At 57.7% G+C, this 23492-nt stretch overlaps 1 protein-coding gene across 1 annotated transcript in view; it reads left to right on the forward strand.

The window, feature by feature from the left end:
* The window catches only part of LOC140465535 (proline-rich protein 29-like), a 98733-nt gene extending 79170 nt beyond the window's left edge, over window positions 1–19563 (forward strand). Inside the window, exons 4-5 of the mRNA XM_072561074.1 lie at window positions 16578–16648; window positions 18599–19563. Of these exons, the coding sequence (XP_072417175.1) occupies window positions 16578–16648; window positions 18599–18630 (103 nt within the window). The 3' untranslated portion in view covers window positions 18631–19563. The remainder of the gene's footprint in view (window positions 1–16577; window positions 16649–18598) is intronic.
* The last annotated feature ends 3929 nt before the right edge of the window (window positions 19564–23492 follow it).

Consider the following 23492-nt stretch of genomic DNA (forward strand, 5'->3'; position numbering starts at 1 on the left):
TGTGTGTCCAGGGGGAGAGTGTGTGTCTAAGGGTGTGTGTCCAGGGGGAGAGTGTGTGTCTGAGGGTGTGTGTCCAGGGGGAGAGTGTGTGTTCGGGGATGTGTGTGTCCAGGGGGAGAGTGTGTGTCTGAGGGTGTGTCCAGGGGGAGAGTGTGTGTCCGGGGGTGTGTCCAGGGGGAGAGTGTGTGTCCGGGGGGTGTGTGCAGGGGGAGAGTGTGTGTCCGGGGGGTGTGTGCAGGGGGAGAGTGTGTGTCCGGGGGGTGTGTGCAGGGGGAGAGTGTGTGTCCGGGGGGTGTGTGCAGGGGGAGAGTGTGTGTCTGGGAGGTATGTGCAGGGGGAGAGTGTGTGTCCGGGGGGTGTGTGTCCAAGGGGAGAGTGTGTGTCCGGGGGGTGTGTGTCCAAGGGGAGAGTGCGTGTCCGGGGGTGTGTCCAGGGGGAGAGTGTGTGTCTGGGGGTATCTCCAGGGGGAGAGTGTGTGTCTGGGGGTATCTCCAGGGGGAGAGTGTGTGTCTGGGGGTGTCTCCAGGGGGAGAGTGTGTGTCCGGTGGGCGTGTGTCTGGGGGGTGTGTGCAGGGGGAGAGTGTGTGTCTGAGGGGTGTGTGTCCAGGGGGAAGAGTGTGTGTCTGAGGGTGTGTGTGCAGGGGGAGAGTGTGTGTCCGGGGGTGTGTCTAGGGGGAGAGTGTGTGTCCGGGGGTGTGTCCAGGGGGAGAGTGTGTGTCTGGGGGTGTGTGTCCAGGGGGAGAGTGTGTGTCTGAGGGTGTGTGTGCAGGGGGAGAGTGTGTGTCCGGGGGTGTGTCCAGGGGGAGAGTGTGTGTCCGGGGGTGTGTCCAGGGGGAGAGTGTGTGTCCGGGGGTGTGTGCAGGGGGAGAGTGTGTGTCCGGGGGGTGTGTGCAGGGGGAGAGTGTGTGTCCGGGGGGTGTGTGCAGGGGGAGAGTGTGTGTCCGGGGGGGTGTGTGTCCAAGGGGAGAGTGCGTGTCCGGGAGATGTGTCCAGGGGGAGGGTGTGTGTCTGAGGGTGTGTGTCTGAGGGTGTGTGTCCAGGGGGAGAGTGTGTGTCTGAGGGTGTGTGTCCAGGGGGAGAGTGTGTGTCTGGGGGTGTGTGTCCAGGGGGAGAGTGTGTGTCCGAGGGGTGTGTGCAGGGGGAGAGTGTGTGTCCGGTGGTGTGTCCAGGGGGAGAGTGTGTGTCTGGGGGTGTGTGTCCAGGGGGAAGAGTGTGTGTCTGAGGGTGTGTGTGCAGGGGGAGAGTGTGTGTCCGGGGGTGTGTCTAGGGGGAGAGTGTGTGTCCGGGGGTGTGTCCAGGGGGAGAGTGTGTGTCTGGGCGTGTGTGTCCAGGGGGAGAGTGTGTGTCTGAGGGTGTGTGTGCAGGGGGAGAGTGTGTGTCCGGGGGTGTGTCCAGGGGGAGAGTGTGTGTCCGGGGGTGTGTCCAGGGGGAGAGTGGGTGTCCGGGGGTGTGTGCAGGGGGAGAGTGTGTGTCCGGGGGGTGTGTGCAGGGGGAGAGTGTGTGTCCGGGGCGTGTGTGCAGGGGGAGAGTGTGTGTCCGGGTGTGTGTCCAGGGGGAGAGTGTGTGTCCGGGTGTGTGTCCAGGGGGAGAGTGTGTGTCTGAGGGGTTTGTGCAGGGGAAGAGTGTGTGTCCGGGGGGTGTGTGTCCAAGGGGAGAGTGTGTGTCCGGGGGGTGTGTGTCCAAGGGGAGAGTGTGTGTCCGGGGGTGTGTCCAGGGGAAGAGTGTGTGTCCGAGGGTGTGTGCAGGGGGAGAGTGTGTGTCTGAGGGGTTTGTGCAGGGGGAGAGTGTGTGTCCGAGGGGTGTGTGCAGGGGGAGTGTGTGTGTCCGGGGATTTGTCCAGGGGGAGAGTGTGTGTCCGAGGATGTGTGTCCAGGGGGAGAGTGTGTGTCCGGGGTTGTGTGTGTCCAGGGGGAGAGTGTGTGTCTGAGGGTGTGTGTGCAGGGGGAGAGTGTGTGTCCGGGGGTGTGTCCAGGGGGAGAGTGTGTGTCTGAGGATGTGTGTCCAGGGGGAGAGTGTGTGTCCGGGGGGGTGTGTGTCCAAGGGGAGAGTGCGTGTCCGGGAGATGTGTCCAGGGGGAGGGTGTGTGTCTGAGGGTGTGTGTCTGAGGGTGTGTGTCCAGGGGGAGAGTGTGTGTCTGAGGGTGTGTGTCCAGGGGGAGAGTGTGTGTCTGGGGGTGTGTGTCCAGGGGGAGAGTGTGTGTCCGAGGGGTGTGTGCAGGGGGAGAGTGTGTGTCCGGGGGTGTGTGTCCAGGGGGAGAGTGTGTGTCCGAGGGGTGTGTGCAGGGGGAGAGTGTGTGTCCGGTGGTGTGTCCAGGGGGAGAGTGTGTGTCTGGGGGTGTGTGTCCAGGGGGAGAGTGTGTGTCTGAGGGTGTGTGTGCAGGGGGAGAGTGTGTGTCCGGGGGTGTGTCCAGGGGGAGAGTGTGTGTCCGGGGGTGTGTCCAGGGGGAGAGTGTGTGTCCGGGGGTGTGATCAGGGGGAGAGTGTGTGTCCGGGGGTGTGTCCAGGGGGAGAGTGTGTGTCCGGGGGGTGTGTGCAGGGCGAGAGTGTGTGTCCTGGGGGTGTGTGCAGGGGGAGAGTGTGTGCCCGGGTGTGTGTCCAGGGGGAGAGTGTGTGTCCGGGGGGTGTGTGTCCAAGGGGAGAGTGCGTGTCCGAGGGGTGTGTGCAGGGGGAGGGTGTGTGTCTGAGGGTGTGTGTCTGAGGGTGTGTGTCCAGGGGGAGAGTGTGTGTCTGAGGGTGTGTGTCCAGGGGGAGAGTGTGTGTTCGGGGATGTGTGTGTCCAGGGGGAGAGTGTGTGTCTGAGGGTGTGTGTCCAGGGGGAGAGTGTGTGTCTGAGGATGTGTGTCCAGGGGGAGAGTGTGTATCCGGGTGTGTGTCCAGGGGGAGAGTGTGTGTCCGGGGGTGTGTCCAGGGGGAGAGTGTGTGTCCGGGGGGTGTGTGCAGGGGGAGAGTGTGTGTCTGGGAGGTATGTGCAGGGGGAGAGTGTGTGTCCGGGGGGTGTGTCCAAGGGGAGAGTGTGTGTCCGGGGGGTGTGTGTCCAAGGGGAGAGTGTGTGTCCGGGGGTGTGTCCAGGGGAAAGTGTGTGTCCGGGGGGTGTGTGCAGGGGGAGAGTGTGTGTCCGGTGGGTGTGTGTCTGGGGGGTGTGTGCAGGGGGAGAGTGTGTGTCCGAGGGTATGTGTCCAGGGGGAGAGTGTGTGTCCGAGGGTATGTGTCCAGGGGGAGAGTGTGTGTCCGGGGGGTGTGTGTCCAAGGGGAGAGTGCGTGTCCGAGGGGTGTGTGCAGGGGGAGGGTGTGTGTCTGAGGGTGTGTGTCTGAGGGTGTGTGTCCAGTGGGAGAGTGTGTGTCTGAGGGTGTGTGTCCAGGGGGAGAGTGTGTGTTCGGGGATGTGTGTGTCCAGGGGGAGAGTGTGTGTCTGAGGGTGTGTGTCCAGGGGGAGAGTGTGTGTCTGAGGATGTGTGTCCAGGGGGAGAGTGTGTATCCGGGTGTGTGTCCAGGGGGAGAGTGTGTGTCCGGGGGTGTGTCCAGGGGGAGAGTGTGTGTCCGGGGGGTGTGTGCAGGGGGAGAGTGTGTGTCTGGGAGGTATGTGCAGGGGGGGAGTGTGTGTCCGGGGGGTGTGTGTCCAAGGGGAGAGTGTGTGTCCGGGGGGTGTGTGTCCAAGGGGAGAGTGTGTGTCCGGGGGTGTGTCCAGGGGAAGAGTGTGTGTCCGAGGGTGTGTGTCCAGGGGAAAGTGTGTGTCCGGGGGGTGTGTGCAGGGGGAGAATGTGTGTCCGGTGGGTGTGTGTCTGGGGGGTGTGTGCAGGGGGAGAGTGTGTGTCCGAGGGTATGTGTCCAGGGGGAGAGTGTGTGTCCGAGGGTATGTGTCCAGGGGGAGAGTGTGTGTCCGGGGGGTGTGTGTCCAAGGGGAGGGTGCGTGTCCGAGGGGTGTGTGCAGGGGGAGGGTGTGTGTCTGAGGGTGTGTGTCTGAGGGTGTGTGTCCAGGGGGAGAGTGTGTGTCTGAGGGTGTGTGTCCAGGGGGAGAGTGTGTGTTCGGGGATGTGTGTGTCCAGGGGGAGAGTGTGTGTCTGAGGGTGTGTGTCCAGGGGGAGAGTGTGTGTCTGAGGATGTGTGTCCAGGGGGAGAGTGTGTGTCTGGGGGTATCTCCAGGGGGAGAGTGTGTGTCTGGGGGTATCTCCAGGGGGAGAGTGTGTGTCTGGGGGTGTCTCCAGGGGGAGAGTGTGTGTCCGGTGGGCGTGTGTCTGGGGGGTGTGTGCAGGGGGAGAGTGTGTGTCTGAGGGCTGTGTGTCCAGGGGGAGAGTGTGTGTCCGGGGGTGTGTCCAGGGGGAGAGTGTGTGTCCGGGGGTGTGTCCAGGGGAAGAGTGTGTGTCCGAGGGTGTGTGTCCAGGGGGAGAGTGTGTGTCCGGGGGGTGTGTGCAGGGAGAAAGTGTGTGTCCGGGGATGTGTCCAGGGGGAGTGTGTGTGTCCGAGGGTGTGTGTCCAGGGGGAGAGTGTGTGTCCGGGGGGTGTGTGCAGGGGGAGAGTGTGTGTCCGAGGGGTGTGTGCAGGGGGAGTGTGTGTGTCCGGGGATGTGTCCAGGGGGAGAGTGTGTGTCCGAGGGTGTGTGTCCAGGGGGAGAGTGTGTGTCCGGGGGGTGTGTGCAGGGAGAAAATGTATGTCCGGGGATGTGTCCAGGGGGAGTGTGTGTGTCCGGGGATGTGTCCAGGGGGAGAGTGTGTGTCCGAGGATGTGTGTCCAGGGGGAGAGTGTGTGTCCGGGGATGTGTGTGTCCAGGGGGAGAGTGTGTGTCCGGGGGTGTGTCCAGGGGGAGAGTGTGTGTCTGAGGGTGTGTGTGCAGGGGGAGAGTGTGTGTCCGGGGGTGTGTCTAGGGGGAGAGTGTGTGTCCGGGGGTGTGTCCAGGGGGAGAGTGTGTTTCTGAGGGTGTGTGTCCAGGGGTAGAGTGTGTGTCTGAGGATGTGTGTCCAGGGGGAGAGTGTGTGTCCGGGGATGTGTGTGTCCAGGGGGAGAGTGTGTGTCTGAGGATGTGTGTCCAGGGGGAGAGTGTGTGTCCGGGGATGTGTGTGTCCAGGGGGAGAGTGTGTGTCCAGGGGGAGAGTGTGTGTCCGGGGGTGTGTCCAGGGGGAGAGTGTGTGTCTGAGGGTGTGTGTGCAGGGGGAGAGTGTGAGTCCGGGGGTGTGTCTAGGGGGAGAGTGTGTGTCTGGGGGTGTGTGTCCAGGGGGAGAGTGTGTGTCTGGGGGTGTGTGCAGGGGGAGAGTGTGTGTCCCGGGGGGTGTGTGCAGGGGGAGTGTGTGTGTCCGGGGATGTGTCCAGGGGGAGAGTGTGTGTCCGGGGGTGTGTCCAGGGGGAGAGTGTGTGTCCGGGGGTGTGTCCAGGGGAAGAGTGTGTGTCCGAGGGTGTGTGTCCAGGGCGAGAGTGTGTGTCCGGGGGGTGTGTGCAGGGAGAAAATGTGTGTCCGGGGATGTGTCCAGGGGGAGAGTGTGTGTCCGGGGGGTGTGTGTCCAAGGGGAGAGTGCGTGTCCGGGAGATGTGTCCAGGGGGAGGGTGTGTGTCTGAGAGTGTGTGTCTGAGGGTGTGTGTCCAGGGGGAGAGTGTGTGTCTAAGGGTGTGTGTCCAGGGGGAGAGTGTGTGTCCGAGGGGTGTGTGCAGGGGGAGAGTGTGTGTCCGATGGTGTGTCCAGGGGGAGAGTGTGTGTCTGGGGGTGTGTGTCCAGGGGGAGAGTGTGTGTCTGGGGGTGTGTGTCCAGGGGGAGAGTGTGTGTCCGGGGGTGTGTCCAGGGGGAGAGTGTGTGTCCGGGGGTGTGTCCAGGGGGAGAGTGTGTGTCCGGGGGTGTGTCCAGGGGGAGAGTGTGTGTCCGGGGGGTGTGTGCAGGGGGAGAGTGTGTGTCCTGGGGGTGTGTGCAGGGGGAGAGTGTGTGTCCGGGTATGTGTACAGGGGGAGAGTGTGTGTCCGGTGGGTGTGTGTCTGGGGGGTGTGTGCAGGGGGAGAGTGTGTGTCCGGGGGTGTGTCCAGGGGGAGAGTGTGTGTCCGGGGGGTGTGTGCAGGGGGAGAGTGTGTGTCCGGGGATGTGTCCAGGGGGAGAGTGTGTGTCCGAGGGTATGTGTCCAGGGGGAGAGTGTGTGTCCGGGGGGTGTGTGTCCAAGGGGAGAGTGCGTGTCCGAGGGGTGTGTGCAGGGGGAGGGTGTGTGTCTGAGGGTGTGTGTCTGAGGGTGTGTGTCTGAGGGTGTGTGTCTGAGGGTGTGTGTCCAGGGGGAGAGTGTGTGTCTAAGGGTGTGTGTCCAGGGGGAGAGTGTGTGTCTGAGGGTGTGTGTCCAGGGGGAGAGTGTGTGTTCGGGGATGTGTGTGTCCAGGGGGAGAGTGTGTGTCTGGGGGTGTGTGTCCAAGGGGAGAGTGTGTGTCCGGGGGGTGTGTGCAGGGGGAGAGTGTGTGTCTGAGGGGTTTGTGCAGGGGGAGAGTGTGTGTCCGGGGGTGTGTCCAGGGGGAGAGTGTGTGTCCGGGGGGTGTGTGCAGGGGGAGAGTGTGTGTCCGGGGGGTGTGTGTCTGGGAGGTATGTGCAGGGGGAGAGTGTGTGTCCGGGGGGTGTGTGTCCAAGGGGAGAGTGTGTGTCCGGGGGGTGTGTGTCCAAGGGGAGAGTGTGTGTCCGGGGGTGTGTCCAGGGGATGAGTGTGTGTCCGAGGGTGTGTGTCCAGGGGAAAGTGTGTGTCCGGGGGGTGTGTGCAGGGGGAGAGTGTGTGTCCGAGGGTGTGTGTACAGTGGGAGAGTGTGTGTCCGGTGGGTGTGTGTCTGGGGGGTGTGTGCAGGGGGAGAGTGTGTGTCCGGGGGGTGTGTGTCCAAGGGGAGAGTGCGTGTCCGAGGGGTGTGTGCAGGGGGAGGGTGTGTGTCTGAGGGTGTGTGTCTGAGGGTGTGTGTCTGAGGGTGTGTGTCTGAGGGTGTGTGTCCAGGGGGAGAGTGTGTGTCTAAGGGTGTGTGTCCAGGGGGAGAGTGTGTGTCTGGGGGTGTGTGTCCAAGGGGAGAGTGTGTGTTCGGGGATGTGTGTGTCCGGGGGAGAGTGTGTGTCCGGGGGTGTGTGCAGGGGGAGAGTGTGTGTCTGGGGGTGTGTGTCCAGGGGGAGAGTGTGTGTCTGAGGGTGTGTGTCCAGGGGGAGAGTGTGTGTCTGAGGATGTGTGTCCAGGGCGAGAGTGTGTGTCTGGGGGTATCTCCAGGGGGAGAGTGTGTGTCTGGGGGTGTCACCAGGGGGAGAGTGTGTGTCCGGTGGGCGTGTGTCTGGGGGGTGTGTGCAGGGGGAGAGTGTGTGTCTGAGGGGTGTGTGTCCAGGGGGAGAGTGTGTGTCCGGGGGTGTGTCCAGGGGGAGTGTGTGTGTCCGAGGGTGTGTGTCCAGGGGGAGAGTGTGTGTCCGGGGGGTGTGTGCAGGGGGAGAGTGTGTGTCCGAGGGGTGTGTGCAGGGGGAGTGTGTGTGTCCGGGGATGTGTCCAGGGGGAGAGTGTGTGTCCGGGGGTGTGTCCAGGGGGAGAGTGTGTGTCCGGGGGTGTGTCCAGGGGAAGAGTGTGTGTCCGAGGGTGTGTGTCCAGGGGGAGAGTGTGTGTCCGGGGGGTGTGTGCAGGGAGAAAATGTGTGTCCGGGGATGTGTCCAGGGGGAGAGTGTGTGTCCGAGGGGTGTGTGCAGTGGGAGTGTGTGTGTCCGGGGATGTGTCCAGGGGGAGAATGTGTGTCCGAGGATGTGTGTCCAGGGGGAGAGTGTGTGTCCGGGGATGTGTGTGTCCAGGGGGAGAGTGTGTGTCCGGGGATGTGTCCAGGGGGAGAGTGTGTGTCTGAGGGTGTGTGTGCAGGGGGAGAGTGTGTGTCCGGGGGTGTGTCCAGGGGGAGAGTGTGTTTCTGAGGGTGTGTCTCCAGGGGGAGAGTGTGTGTCCGGTGGGCGTGTGTCTGGGGGGTGTGTGCAGGGGGAGAGTGTGTGTCTGAGGGGTGTGTGTCCAGGGGGAGAGTGTGTGTCCGGGGGTGTGTCCAGGGGGAGAGTGTGTGTCCGGGGGGTGTGTCCAGGGGGAGAGTGTGTGTCCGGGGGGTGTGTGCAGGGGGAGAGTATGTGTCCGAGGGGTGTGTGCAGGGGGAGAGTGTGTGTCCGGGGATGTGTCCCGGGGGAGAGTGTGTGTCTGAGGATGTGTGTCCAGGGGGAGAGTGTGTGTCCGGGGATGTTTGTGTCCAGGGGGAGAGTGTGTGTCCACGGGGAGAGTGTGTGTCCGGGGGTGTGTCCAGGGGGAGAGTGTGTGTCTGAGGGTGTGTGTCTAGGGGGAGAGTGTGTGTCCGGGGGTGTGTCTAGGGGGAGAGTGTGTGTCCGGGTGTGTGTCCAGGGGGAGAGTGTGTGTCCGGGGGGTGTGTGCAGGGGGAGAGTGTGTGTCTGAGGGTGTGTGTGCAGGGGGAGATTGTGTGACCGGGTGTGTGTCCAGTGGGAGAGTGTGTGTCCGGGTGTGTGTCCAGGGGGAGAGTGTGTGTCTGGGGGTGTGTGTCCAGGGGGAGAGTGTGTGTCCGGGTGTGTGTCCAGGGGGAGAGTGTGTGTCCGGGGGTGTGTGCAGGGGGAGAGTGTGTGTCCGGGGGGTGTGTGCAGGGGGAGAGTGTGTGTCCGGGGGGTGTGTCCAGGGGGAGAGTGTGTGTCCGAGGGGTTTGTGCAGGGGGAGAGTGTGTGTCCGAGGGGTGTGTGCAGGGGGAGTGTGTGTGTCCGGGGATGTGTCCAGGGGGAGAGTGTGTGTCCGAGGATGTGTGTCCAGGGGGAGAGTGTGTGTCCGGGGATGTGTGTGTCCAGGGGGAGAGTGTGTGTCTGAGGGTGTGTGTGCAGGGGGAGAGTGTGTGTCTGGGGGTGTGTCTAGGGGGAGAGTGTGTGTCCGGGGGTGTGTCCAGGGGGAGAGTGTGTGTCTGAGGGTGTGTGTCCAGGGGGAGAGTGTGTGTCTGAGGATGTGTGTCCAGGGGGAGAGTGTGTGTCTGAGGGTGTGTGTCCAGGGGGAGAGTGTGTGTCCGGGGGCTGTGTGTCCAAGGGGAGAGTGCGTGTCCGGGAGATGTGTCCAGGGGGAGGGTGTGTGTCTGAGGGTGTGTGTCTGAGGGTGTGTGTCCAGGGGGAGAGTGTGTGTCTAAGGGTGTGTGTCCAGGGGGAGAGTGTGTGTCTGGGGGTGTGTGTTCAGGGGGAGAGTGTGTGTTCGGGGATGTGTGTGTCCAGGGGGAGAGTGTGTGTCCGGGGGGTGTGTGCAGGGGGAGTGTGTGTGTCCGAGGGGTGTGTGCAGGGGGAGTGTGTGTGTCCGGGGATGTGTCCAGCGGGAGAGTGTGTGTCCGAGGATGTGTGTCCAGGGGGAGAGTGTGTGTCCGGGGATGTGTGTGTCCAGGGGGAGAGTGTGTGTCTGAGGGTGTGTGTGCAGGGGGAGAGTGTGTGTCCGGGGGTGTGTCTAGGGGGAGAGTGTGTGTCCGGGGGTGTGTCCAGGGGGAGAGTGTGTGTCTGAGGGTGTGTGTCCAGGGGGAGAGTGTGTGTCTGAGGATGTGTGTCCAGGGGGAGAGTGTGTGTCCGGGGATGTGTGTGTCCAGGGGGAGAGTGTGTGTCTGAGGTTGTGTGTCCCGGGGGAGAGTGTGTGTCCGGGGATGTGTGTGTCCAGGGGGAGAGTGTGTGTCCAGGGGGAGAGTGTGTGTCCGGGGGTGTGTCCAGGGGGAGAGTGTGTGTCTGAGGGTGTGTGTGCAGGGGGAGAGCGTGTGTCCGGGGGTGTGTCTAGGGTGAGAGTGTGTGTCCGGGGGTGTGTCCAGGGGGAGAGTGTGTGGCTGGGGGTGTGTGTCCAGGGGGAGAGTGTGTGTCTGAGGGTGTGTGTGCAGGGGGAGAGTGTGTGTCCGGGGGTGTGTCCAGAGGGAGAGTGTGTGTCCGGGGGTGTGTCCAGGGGGAGAGTGTGTGTCTGGGGGTGTGTGTCATGGGGGAGAGTGTGTGTCCGGGTGTGTGTCCAGGGGGAGAGTGTGTGTCCGGGTGTGTGTCCAGGGGGAGAGTGTGTGTCCGGGGGTGTGTCCAGGGGGAGAGTGTGTGTCTGAGGGTGTGTCTCCAGGGGGAGAGTGTGTGTCCGGTGGGCGTGTGTCTGGGGGGTGTGTGCAGGGGGAGAGTGTGTGTCTGAGGGGTGTGTGTCCAGGGGGAGAGTGTGTGTCCGGGGGTGTGTCCAGGGGGAGGGTGTGTGTCCGAGGGTGTGTGTCCAGGGGGACAGTGTGTGTCCGGGGGGTGTGTGCAGGGAGAGAGTGTGTGTCCAGGGATGTGTCCAGGGGGAGATTGTGTGTCCGAGGATGTGTGTCCAGGGGGAGAGTGTGTGTCCGGGGATGTGTGTGTCCAGGGGGAGAGTGTGTGTCCAGGGGGAGAGTGTGTGTCCGGGGGTGTGTCCAGGGGGAGAGTGTGTGTCTGAGGGTGTGTGTGCAGGGGGAGAGTGTGTGTCCGGGGGTGTGTCCAGGGGGAGAGTGTGTGTCTGAGGGTGTGTGTCCAGGGGGAGAGTGTGTGTCTGAGGATGTGTGTCCAGGGGGAGAGTGTGTGTCCGGGGATGTGTGTGTCCAGGGGGAGAGTGTGTGTCTGAGGTTGTGTGTCCCGGGGGAGAGTGTGTGTCCGGGGATGTGTGTGTCCAGGGGGAGAGTGTGTGTCCAGGGGGAGAGTGTGTGTCCGGGGGTGTGTCCAGGGGGAGAGTGTGTGTCTGAGGGTGTGTGTGCAGGGGGAGAGCGTGTGTCCGGGGGTGTGTCTAGGGTGAGAGTGTGTGTCCGGGGGTGTGTCCAGGGGGAGAGTGTGTGGCTGGGGGTGTGTGTCCAGGGGGAGAGTGTGTGTCTGAGGGTGTGTGTGCAGGGGGAGAGTGTGTGTCCGGGGGTGTGTCCAGAGGGAGAGTGTGTGTCCGGGGGTGTGTCCAGGGGGAGAGTGTGTGTCTGGGGGTGTGTGTCATGGGGGAGAGTGTGTGTCCGGGTGTGTGTCCAGGGGGAGAGTGTGTGTCCGGGTGTGTGTCCAGGGGGAGAGTGTGTGTCCGGGGGTGTGTCCAGGGGGAGAGTGTGTGTCCGGGGGGTGTGTGCAGGGGGAGAGTGTGTGTTCGGGGGGTGTGTGCAGGGGGAAGAGTGTGTGTCTGAGGGGTTTGTGCAGGGGAAGAGTGTGTGTCCGGGGGTGTGTGCAGGGGGAGAGTGTGTGTCTGAGGGTGTGTGTCCAGGGGGAGAGTGTGTGTCCAGGGGGGGTGTGCAGGGTGAGAGTGTGTGTCTGAGGGGTGTGTCCAGGGGGAGAGTGTGTGTCCAGGGGGAGAGTGTGTGTCTGGGGGTGTGTGTCCAGTGGGAGAGTGTGTGTCTGAGGGTGTGTGTGCAGGGGGAGAGTGTGTGTCTGGGGGGTGTGTCCAGGGGGAGAGTGTGTGTCCGGGGGTGTGTCCAGGGGGAGAGTGTGTGTCCGGGGGTGTGTGCAGGGGGAGAGTGTGTGTCCGAGGGGTTTGTGCAGGGGAAGAGTGTGTTTCCGGGGGTTTATCCAGGGGGAGAGTGTGTGTCCGAGGGTGTGTGCAGGGGGAGAGTGTGTGTCCAGGGGGTGTGTGCAGGGGGAGAGTGTGTGTCCAGGGGTGTGTGTCCAGGGGGAGAGTGTGTGTCTGAGCGGTGTTTGCAGGGGGAGAGTGTGTGCCGGGGGAGAGTGTGTGTCCGGGGGGTATGTGCAGGGGGAGAGTGTGTGTCTGAGGGTGTGTGTCCAGGGGGAGAGTGTGTGTCTGAGGGTTTGTGTCCAGGGGAGAGTGTGTGTCCGGGAGTGTGTCTAGGGGGAGAGTGTGTGTCCGTGGGTGTGTGTCCAGGGGAAGAGTGTGTTTCCGGGGGTTTATCCAGGGGGAGAGTGTGTGTCCGAGGGTGTGTGCAGGGGGAGAGTGTGTGTCCAGGGTGTGTGTGCAGGGGGAGAGTGTATGTCCGGGGGTGTGTCCAGGGGGAGAGTGTGTTTCTGAGGGTGTGTCTCCAGGGGGAGAGTGTGTGTCCGGTGGGCGTGTGTCTGGGGGGTGTGTGCAGGGGGAGAGTGTGTGTCTGAGGGGTGTGTGTCCAGGGGGAGAGTGTGTGTCCGGGGGTGTGTCCAGGGGGAGGGTGTGTGTCCGGGGGTGTGTCCAGGGGAAGAGTGTGTGTCCGAGGGTGTGTGTCCAGGGGGAGAGTGTGTGTCCGGGGGGTGTGTCCAGGGGGAGAGTGTGTGTCCGGGGGGTGTGTGCAGGGGGAGAGTATGTGTCCGAGGGGTGTGTGCAGGGGCAGAGTGTGTGTCCGGGGATGTGTCCCGGGGGAGAGTGTGTGTCTGAGGATGTGTGTCCAGGGGGAGAGTGTGTGTCCGGGGATGTTTGTGTCCAGGGGGAGAGTGTGTGTCCACGGGGAGAGTGTGTGTCCGGGGGTGTGTCCAGGGGGAGAGTGTGTGTCTGAGGGTGTGTGTCTAGGGGGAGAGTGTGTGTCCGGGGGTGTGTCTAGGGGGAGAGTGTGTGTCCGGGTGTGTGTCCAGGGGGAGAGTGTGTGTCTGAGGGTGTGTGTCCAGGGGGAGAGTGTGTGTCTGAGGATGTGTGTCCAGGGGGAGAGTGTGTGTCCGGGGATATGTGTGTCCAGGGGGAGAGTGTGTGTCTGAGGATGTGTGTCCAGGGGGAGAGTGTGTGTCCGGGGATGTGTGTGTCCAGGGGGAGAGTGTGTGTCCAGGGGGAGAGTGTGTGTCCGGGGGTGTGTCCAGGGGGAGAGTGTGTGTCCGGGTGGTGTGTGTCCAGGGGGAGAGTGTGTGTCCGGGGGTGTGTCCAGGGGGAGAGTGTGTGTCCGGGGGGTGTGTGCAGGGGGAGAGTGTGTGTCTGAGGGTGTGTGTCCAGGGGGAGAGTGTGTGTCCGGGTGTGTGTCCACGGGGAGAGTGTGTGTCCGGGGGGTGTGTGCAGGGGGAGAGTGTGTGTCTGAGGGTGTGTGTGCAGGGGGAGATTGTGTGACCGGGTGTGTGTCCAGTGGGAGAGTGTGTGTCCGGGTGTGTGTCCAGGGGGAGAGTGTGTGTCTGGGGGTGTGTGTCCAGGGGGAGAGTGTGTGTCCGGGTGTGTGTCCAGGGGGAGAGTGTGTGTCCGGGGGTGTGTGCAGGGGGAGAGTGTGTGTCCGGGGGGTGTGTGCAGGGGGAGAGTGTGTGTCCGGGGGGTGTGTGCAGGGGGAGAGTGTGTGTCTGAGAGGTTTGTGCAGGGGAAGAGTGTGTGTCCGGGTGTGTGTCCAGGGGGAGAGTGTGTGTCCGGGGGTGTGTCCAGGGGGAGAGTGTGTGTCCGGGGGGTGTGTGCAGGGGGAGAGTGTGTGTCCGGGGGGTGTGTGCAGGGGGAGAGTGTGTGTCCGAGGGGTTTGTGCAGGGGGAGAGTGTGTGTCCGAGGGGTGTGTGCAGGGGGAGTGTGTGTGTCCGGGGATGTGTCCAGGGGGAGAGTGTGTGTCCGAGGATGTGTGTCCAGGGGGAGAGTGTGTGTCCGGGGATGTGTGTGTCCAGGGGGAGAGTGTGTGTCTGAGGGTGTGTGTGCAGGGGGAGAGTGTGTGTCTGGGGGTGTGTCTAGGGGGAGAGTGTGTGTCCGGGGGTGTGTCCAGGGGGAGAGTGTGTGTCTGAGGGTGTGTGTCCAGGGGGAGAGTGTGTGTCTGAGGATGTGTGTCCAGGGGGAGAGTGTGTGTCTGAGGGTGTGTGTGCAGGGGGAGAGTGTGTGTCCGGGGGTGTGTCCAGGGGGAGAGTGTGTGTTGAGGATGTGTGTCCAGGGGGAGAGTGTGTGTCCGGGGGCTGTGTGTCCAAGGGGAGAGTGCGTGTCCGGGAGATGTGTCCAGGGGGAGGGTGTGTGTCTGAGGGTGTGTGTCTGAGGGTGTGTGTCCAGGGGGAGAGTGTGTGTCTAAGGGTGTGTGTCCAGGGGGAGAGTGTGTGTCTGGGGTTGTGTGTTCAGGGGGAGAGTGTGTGTTCGGGGATGTGTGTGTCCAGGGGGAGAGTGTGTGTCCGGGGGGTGTGTGCAGGGGGAGTGTGTGTGTCCGAGGGGTGTGTGCAGGGGGAGTGTGTGTGTCCGGGGATGTGTCCAGCGGGAGAGTGTGTGTCCGAGGATGTGTGTCCAGGGGGAGAGTGTGTGTCCGGGGATGTGTGTGTCCAGGGGGAGAGTGTGTGTCTGAGGGTGTGTGTGCAGGGGGAGAGTGTGTGTCCGGGGGTGTGTCTAGGGGGAGAGTGTGTGTCCGGGGGTGTGTCCAGGGGGAGAGTGTGTGTCTGAGGGTGTGTGTCCAGGGGGAGAGTGTGTGTCTGAGGATGTGTGTCCAGGGGGAGAGTGTGTGTCCGGGGATGTGTGTGTCCAGGGGGAGAGTGTGTGTCTGAGGTTGTGTGTCCAGGGGGAGAGTGTGTGTCCGGGGATGTGTGTGTCCAGGGGGAGAGTGTGTGTCCAGGGGGAGAGTGTGTGTCCGGGGGTGTGTCCAGGGGGAGAGTGTGTGTCTGAGGGTGTGTGTGCAGGGGGAGAGCGTGTGTCCGGGGGTGTGTCTAGGGTGAGAGTGTGTGTCCGGGGGTGTGTCCAGGGGGAGAGTGTGTGGCTGGGGGTGTGTGTCCAGGGGGAGAGTGTGTGTCTGAGGGTGTGTGTGCAGGGGGAGAGTGTGTGTCCGGGGGTGTGTCCAGGGGGAGAGTGTGTGTCCGGGGGTGTGTCCAGGGGGAGAGTGTGTGTCTGGGGGTGTGTGTCATGGGGGAGAGTGTGTGTCCGGGTGTGTGTCCAGGGGGAGAGTGTGTGTCCGGGGGGGTGTCCAGGGGGAGAGTGTGTGTCCGGGGGTTGTGTGCAGGGGGAGAGTGTGTGTCTGAGGGGTTTGTGCAGGGGAAGAGTGTGTGTCCGGGTGTGTGTCCAGGGGGAGAGTGTGTGTCCGGGGGTGTGTCCAGGGGGAGAGTGTGTGTCCGGGGGGTGTGTGCAGGGGGAGAGTGTGTGTTCGGGGGGTGTGTGCAGGGGGAAGAGTGTGTGTCTGAGGGGTTTGTGCAGGGGAAGAGTGTGTGTCCGGGGGTGTGTGCAGGGGGAGAGTGTGTGTCTGAGGGTGTGTGTCCAGGGGGAGAGTGTGTGTCCAGGGGGTGTGTGCAGGGTGAGAGTGTGTGTCTGAGGGGTGTGTCCAGGGGGAGAGTGTGTGTCCAGGGGGAGAGTGTGTGTCTGGGGGTGTGTGTCCAGTGGGAGAGTGTGTGTCTGAGGGTGTGTGTGCAGGGGGAGAGTGTGTGTCTGGGGGGTGTGTCCAGGGGGAGAGTGTGTGTCCGGGGGTGTGTCCAGGGGGAGAGTGTGTGTCCGGGGGTGTGTGCAGGGGGAGAGTGTGTGTCCGAGGGGTTTGTGCAGGGGAAGAGTGTGTTTCCAGGGGTTTATCCAGGGGGAGAGTGTGTGTCCGAGGGTGTGTGCAGGGGGAGAGTGTGTGTCCAGGGGGTGTGTGCAGGGGGAGAGTGTGTGTCCAGGGGTGTGTGTCCAGGGGGAGAGTGTGTGTCTGAGCGGTGTTTGCAGGGGGAGAGTGTGTGCCGGGGGAGAGTGTGTGTCCGGGGGGTATGTGCAGGGGGAGAGTGTGTGTCTGAGGGTGTGTGTCCAGGGGGAGAGTGTGTGTCTGAGGGTGTGTGTCCAGGGGAGAGTGTGTGTCCGGGAGTGTGTCTAGGGGGAGAGTGTGTGTCCGTGGGTGTGTGTCCAGGGGGAGAGTGTGTGTCTGAGGGTGTGTGTGCAGGGGGAGAGTGTGTGTCTGAGGGTGTGTGTCCAGGGAGAGAGTGTGTGTCCAGGGGGGGTGTGCAGGGGGAGAGTGTGTGTCTGAGGGGTGTGTGCAGGGGGAGAGTGTGTGTCCAGGGGGAGAGTGTGTGTCTGAGGGTGTGTGTCCAGGGGGAGAGTGTGTGTCTGAGGGTGTGTGTCCAGGGGGAGAGTGTGTGTCCGGTGGGGGTTTGCAGGGGGAGAGTGTGTGTCCGGGGGTGTGTCCAGGGGGAGAGTGTGTGTCCAGGGTGTGTGTGCAGGGGGAGACTGTGAGCTGGATTCTGTTTTGTTGTGTGGATTCCATCCTCAGACACAAGCAGCAGCCAAGTCCCACCAGACACAAACAACCGATCAATCCGAGTTTTCGAGACATCAGGAGAATTCCTTGTTCTTTGGATTACAGGATTGGGGCAGAATAGCTGCATCGAATACAGTTTTTATCTTCCTCCCACCGTCAATTGTACAATTTCCATGGGCCAGTTTATATAAAGTACACCATTGCAACAAGCAAACCCCAAAAAAATCTGGAAATGAGCATTTAACTCTCAGCTTAAAGCTAACACCAAAGAAACCAATGATTGGGCAGTGGGCGTCCTCAAAGCCAATGCTGTGAATGATCAATCTGCAGGAAATCTCTGCCCCTTCTTGGCCATAACCTGCCCTGAAGCTGCCTCTCCATGTGCCATACTGCGTCGCCCCCATGAGAGATGGTGCAGGTAGCTGCCAGGGCCCCAGGCAGATTGCAGTGTATCTGTGGCCCAGAGTTGGCCAACCTGGCACTGGGACAGAGCTGGTAAATCTCACCATGAGCCAGTGGGTTAGAGCAGCTCTATTTAGAGATGAATAAAGTGTCAGTCGGGCCACCAGTCAGCAAACTGCAGTCAGGGGCTGGTGATTAACCAGAAGCTGTTGGATTTTCTCCTAGTAAAGCCGTTCCCCCACCTCCCCCACCGAGTGCTACAGGAACCGTCGGGGCTGATGTACGTCCTGCCTCAGGTAAGCTGCAACAATATCAGTGTGTTTCGGCTCCTATCGAGTAAACACCTCCATCTCTGTCATTGTTAATAAACCAACTCTATTAACTTTTAACTTGGGAAGATGTTAGCGCAGCAGTAACGTCAATGAACGAGTAATCTAAAACCTCAGGATAATGTTCTTAGGGCGTGAGCTCAAATCCAAGGCATATGCTGAGATCTGAATTCTCTACAGATCAGAATCCCCACAGTATGGAAGCAGGCCACTCAGCCCATCAAATTGAGGCTGACCTTCCAAAGAGGGCCTGTTTCCACACTATAGGGACTCAACTCTATTCTGTTCATCCTAACCTGGTCCGGCCTCACCGTATCAAGGAAAAGAAAGAGAACTATCGAGGATGTAAGTAACATCCCAGAAGCTGCAATACGTCAGGAAATGGAAGGCAGGGAGAAACACAGGGAATTCACAAGAGGAGCAGTCAGCTGACAGGTTAGCTGACTCTCAGAATCAGACAGCACGGGAAACAGACCCTTTGGTCTATCTCACAGCTCAATCTAACCTAGCTGCATTTGGCCCATATCCCTCTATCCCCCTGCTGTTCGTGTACCCATTCAGATGCCTTTTAAATGCCGTAATTGTACCAGCCTCCACCACTTCCTCTGGCAGCTCATTCCATACACACAGCACCCTCTACATGAAAACTTTGCCTCTTAGGTCCCTTATAAATCTTTCCCCTCTCACCTTATACCTGCATCTTCGAGTTTGGACTCTCTCACCCTGGGGAAAAGACCTTGGTCATTTACCTTATCATGTCCTTCATGATTTTATAAACATCAATAAGCTCACCCCTCAGACCTCAGCGCTCCAGGGAAAACAGCCCCAGTTTATTCAGCCTCTTCTCTATCGCTCAAATTCTACAATCCCAGCAACATCCTTGTAAATCACTTCGATACCCTCTCAAGTTTAACAACATCCTTCCTGCAGAACGGTGACCAGAATTGAACGCAGTATTCCAAACCTGGCGTCACCAATGTCCCATAGAGCTGCAGCATGATGTTCCAACTCCTATACTCAATGCACTGACCCAATGAGCACAAGCAAGTCAAACTCCTTCTTCCCCACACAGTCTACCTGTGACACCACTGTCAAGGAACTATGAGCCTGCATCCCAAGGTCTCTTTGTTTGGCCACACTGCCCACAGTCCGACTGTTAACTGTATAAGTCCTGCTCTGATTTTCCCAACCAAAGTACACCACCTCACATTCGCCTACATTAAATCACATCGGTCACTCTTCGGCCCATTGGTCCATCTGGTCAAGGTCCCGTTACTCGGAGATAACCTTACCCACTGCCCACCATAAACACCACCTATTCATGGGATGCCAGCATATATTACTCATCACTGGATGCCTAGAGGACTGTGAGACAACCAAACTGCTGTGGGGTCTGGAGTCATCTTTATCCAGAGCAGGGAATACTGGGAGATTTCCCCAAAGGATATTGGTGAACCAGGTGGGATTATGGGTAATAGTTTGACAGTCACCATTTAGCCAGTTTTTTAAAATTTCCACCACAGGGGCATGCTGGGATTTGAATCCATGTCCCAAACATTAACCTTGAGGTTTAACATTACAGGTTTAGTCACATACCTCTGTTTTGCAACATGGAGTCCTCTTCAAAGAGTACGTTACTAACTTCAAACTTCTTTGGTCTGTCTGGTGCTCATGATAGTCGCTTAGTTTCTTTCTCTAGTATTTCCTTTTTTTTTGGAGTTGATGTCAATTTTCCTCCGTTAATATCCCTGTGAAGTGCATCAGAATGTTTCACTATTTGAAAGGTACTGTAGGATTATAAATCATTGCAAATCTCTGAGGAAATGGGACAGAAACATTGCAATGCATTTCCCGATTAGGCTTACTCAATGCTTTTTGATTTCTGAATGTCACGACCAGCTGTTTCTCTCTGTGCAGAGTATTACGATGTGGCCGATGGCCAGATGTGACAAGCTGCTGTCTGTTTGGTGGAGATTCCTGCCAGGAACACGTCTGGTTCCCTGACTGCTGACAGGCCACTAGGTCAGCTCCTGCAGCCACGGAAATCACACTCTGTACATCTTGCAATAATTGTACACTTGGCCAGACTTCTCCAAGGACTTTGCTGTTGCTTTGGGGAACGCAGACTGTGCTGACCAATGCAATCTTCATTGTTTGACAAGAAAACAAAGTGCATAGCATTAATAATCTGAAACAAAAAGGAAGGAACACAATGGAAAAAGGTACGTGCTTTCAACAGCACCATTGACACCCCCTCCACAGACACAGACACAGACATACCCCACCCTCCCAAACACTGCCTCAGTGACAGATGATGAACCTCCAGGCTGTTCTGGCAGGTTCTTCCTGATTGGCTTTTGCAGATTCAGCTTTTAAGGAGATTTCCATAAATGCACAGCTTTCAGAATAAGTCATGCTGGCATTAATGTTTCCCTTGAGTCCTTTCCCATCCTTCCTCACCATTCTCTATCAATATCATACTCTATTCCCTTCCTCAGATACCAGCTAATTTTGCCTCACATCACAGAGGTTCAAACACGTTCCAGAATTGAGACAGAAGGAGGCCATTCATCCCATCATACCTGCACTGCTTCTATTATCCAGTCCCAGTCTCCTGCCTCTCTCCATATCTGTTAACTATTTCTATTAAAAACAACCTAATAACGCAATGCCCTTGTACTAATTGAAACTGGGTCAGCCAGGTAGACCTCATAGAATCTAAGTTCCCTGATTGGACCAGGTTAACAGCCCCAATCAGGGAGCCCTGGTTGACCAAAATAACCAGGAGGGTCAGAGTTTCTGCTTGCTCTGTGAGCTGGTTCTGAGGGAGCTGGATTAGTGTCAAGTACAATGAATGTGGAAATAAAGGTGATGGGATACTGGCCTCTGTGGAGTTATTTCACTGGTGTCAAGAGAATTCCAGCATCGTGTTGTTATTTGGGAGCTTGACCTGTTCAATCCTGGCGTTAAAGACCAGGCCCAGTATGTGGAAAGAATGTGATATTTTCTCGGGGTAAATTATATTGGGGCAGATAAAAAGCAATGAGTAATTCTCCCGACATCTTGTGGACCCACAGCTTTGTCGGTTTTTAGGAGTCTTATATTTCCTGAGGCACCAGATAAAAAAAAACCTTTCAAGAGTTGATGGATTTACTTATAGAACATTCCGACCCCATGCCCTCTCTAATTCTAAGCTGCGATTGGTTTGACTCGGCAGTTTGAGAACCAAGGGAATCCATGTGGGGAGTTTTGATGAGGTTAAAGTGACTGACATAGGCAAGTGACTTTGGTTTCACTCTTAATGAGATGCTGAGAGACCATTAGCTATTTGGGATTAATGATGTAACCATGCAAAAGTACCTATTGCTGAAGCTGAACAAACTTCAAACAGGCGCTACAACTGGCTTTGTAGTTAGAGAATGCAGCAAGTGGGGTATATGAGTCACAGAGTGTTCTCTCCCCAGGCTGGCTGAGCTTGGGAGACTCCACTGGAGTGAAGGTAATTACACAGCCTCACACGGCATATCCTGGACTCTCGGTCAGCCCACAGCAAAACCCCAAAACAAAGCCAAGCCTTGGCCAAACGGGTTAACATTTTCATCAGGATCTGGATCAGCAAACCATTGTAGTTTCCGCCTGAATGCAGACTCAAGACAGAAAAAGAGTCCCACTTGGCCTGAATTGAGTAAGAGACTGATATCCAGGAGAGTGCACACCCTGAAAATTCCACCTACATCTGGCTTGGAACAGATAATAGCCAAACCAGAACCAAATTAAATATCTGATTAACTGCTCAGCCAGTTCTAATGGAGGTTGATCCAAGTGTGGCTGTACCAATCACTGCAGAACCAGCCTTTTACACAGTTTGCCCTGGACTCCAATCCTTAAGCTTGCATCAGTTCTTGGCTCGACTGAGAACCTCCACTGGGGAACCTTTACAGATTAAAGGGACAACTCCAGTTCCAGTCTCGTATGAGAAGCAGCTGGTTAAGTTCCCATTGACTTGGGCCCAAGCCTGATGGGAGGGTATTGGTTCAATAAAGTTCACCTCGATTGGCCCAAAATGTTTCAAACAAAAAATGGCTGTCTGATTAAAGTCCTGGAAGGTTTTCGGGGTGGGGTGGGGGGGTGGGGTGTCCAGGGACTATCAAAGGGAACAAGGCTACCTTGCACCTTGACCAGGAAGCAATCCCACGATTCCGCAAGGCCCGCCCAGTGCCATCTACAGGGAGACGTGGAGGCAGAATCAGCAAGCTGGAAAGCCAAAGTAACCCCAAACCAGTCCAGTTTGTGGGCTGGGCAGCACCGATTATACCGAGGGTGAATCTTGATGGGTCGCTTGGCCTTTGTGGCAATTTTAAACGACAGTAAACCATTTCTCACAGTTAGATAAATACTTAATCCCTCAAATAAAAGATTTATGCACATGCTGGCAGGGGGTTTGTCCTTCATAAAACGGGACATGAGCCTTGCATACTGGCAAGTGCAGTTAGCTGAGGATTCCCAGAACGATGCTACAATTAATACCCATAAGGCTTTGTACCAATATAGGTGACAGCTCTGTGGGGTATCGTCAGCCTGGGCCATTTTTCAACAGACCATGGAGAACATTTTACAAGGACTACTCCAGGTCACCATTTATCTGGATGATGTGCGAAGAACAAGGAAGACCCACAAAGAGAATTTCGAGGACTTGGACATAGTGCTTGAACGTTTCTCCAAGGCAGGCAGAGACTTTAGTAGGGACCTAAGGAAAGATTTCAAAGAAGAGAATGGTCTTAACTGTAAACTCTTATCAAAATGCTCAACGAAATAATAGATGTTTTAACTACTAATAAACAGTTCTAATATAGGAACACCCCAGCAACACACCCTTGGCAAAGGCAAACAGATGGTCTCACATACAATCCTCGCAGCAGGAAGAGAACCCCAGCCTTTCGCTGGAACACAGAGAGGAATAAGAGCTTCCACATCCAGCTTCAAGACCCCAGCAACTGCTGAAACTAAAACTAAACATCCTGGTTCTGTGGGAGATTAACCCCACCCATTCAGGCTGCTTCTATTGTTCCAGCTTTTAAAAAGAAAATCATCAAGGCTTTCCAAGCTGTTTACCACATTGGCTTTGAATAGACAGCTCACTATCTCTGTCTCAAACTCTCTTTACTAAAAGTACATTTCTTAAAGCCATAGTATTGTCAGAATAATATTGAAAGCTTGACAAATTTTATTGAGTATTTATTGAGTCAAGTAGACTAAGAGTAACCATTTTCTAGACACATTGACTCTATCATGTAACTTATATTTAAATCATCTTATTCACACCTAAAACATCCCATGGAGACTCCGAGACATGGAATCACAGGAGGAAACATAAGTTGATATTCCCGAGCATGGGCAAGGTCTTTGTGAGTGGGGCCTTTAGGAATACACCCCTGGTGGGCAGAGGCAAACCCAGGATCATCTCACTACTTGCAGTTACTTTGTGGTGGTGATGGTCAGCCTTGTTGCTATGGAGACTGCTGGGTGGGGGGTCAATGCTGCCCCTTCACCAATGGGTGAGTGCACTGAGCGGTGGCAACGAATGTCATGGTTACCCCCAGTCCACCATGCCATCATCACCATGGAAACAGGCAACACACAGCCCCCGGCAGGGTGGTCCCCAAACTCTTATGTTACCGTGGAAAGCAATTCTGGCAACCATCTCTCCATCAGCATGGAGAGAAGATCCCAGACCCACCCTTTACTCTGGAAATGAGAAATGCAACAGGAAAATACTCAAAAATCTTGGTAATTTGATATTTGTCATTCAATAATGAATTTAACAATTGACGTAAAGGGATATATCAGCACATTCTTGACCTTCTCTCTAAACCTGGTCTGGGTCACGGCATAAATACAAGTGTTTGTGGAGCAACTCAGGAGCTGCAGCATGAAGCCCAATTCCTGCACGTATTTGTTGAGATAAATAATCACGTAACCGAAATCGAGGAGTCGACTCCACATATTATACACCACAAACAATGCCCACAACAGGATGAAATTGGCCGAGATAACGAACAGTAAAATGATGGATTTCCTCCGACTTTCCATCTCTGGATCCCTGGGACTCTCTCCATTGCCGTGAGGCCGGAGTTGTCTCCGGATCCTGTTGCTCACTAAAATATGTCTGACAGTGAAAATGTTGAGCAGCAGAATCAGGAAACATGGGACTACAACAGTTACAGTGTAATGGAGGAACTCGATTACAGCCCAGACCTGAGAATACTGAACCTCGAGGGTTACAATGCAAAACCAGGGGGAGTTCCAAAGGTAATAGTGACCAGTGAACATAAAATACCAGATGATGTTCATTGAACAGCTTATCACAGTCACTGTTCCCAGAACTACTGTGGCCGTTTTTTTGTTGCAATATTTACTTTTCAGCTTCTGGTGACAAATGGCCAGAAATCGATCAAATGTGAAAGTGTCAGTGAACCAAATGGAACACCCAGTGGCTGCAAATAAAAAGACTGCGTGAATATTACAGGCAGGTATTGATTCCAAGAAAATAAACTGCTCCTCAAAAACAATTGGAATATGTCTCATGATCAGATCAAGGACAATGACGAGTAGATCTGCTACTGCCATGGCCATCAGGTAGCAAGTCACACACTTTGAAAGGCCACAGTTTCCCCGAGACAGGATGCCAATTGTCACTAGTATGGCTGTGGGGAGAAAAGAAACAGGGGAATTATACACCAGACAGAGAGCAAAAATATAAGTTTCACTGTGGACCTCTTGTGATTTTAAGTAGTATTACTGTACCCAGAGA

This window comes from Chiloscyllium punctatum, chromosome 42, assembly GCF_047496795.1.
Source record: "Chiloscyllium punctatum isolate Juve2018m chromosome 42, sChiPun1.3, whole genome shotgun sequence".
Taxonomy (NCBI): domain Eukaryota; kingdom Metazoa; phylum Chordata; class Chondrichthyes; order Orectolobiformes; family Hemiscylliidae; genus Chiloscyllium; species Chiloscyllium punctatum.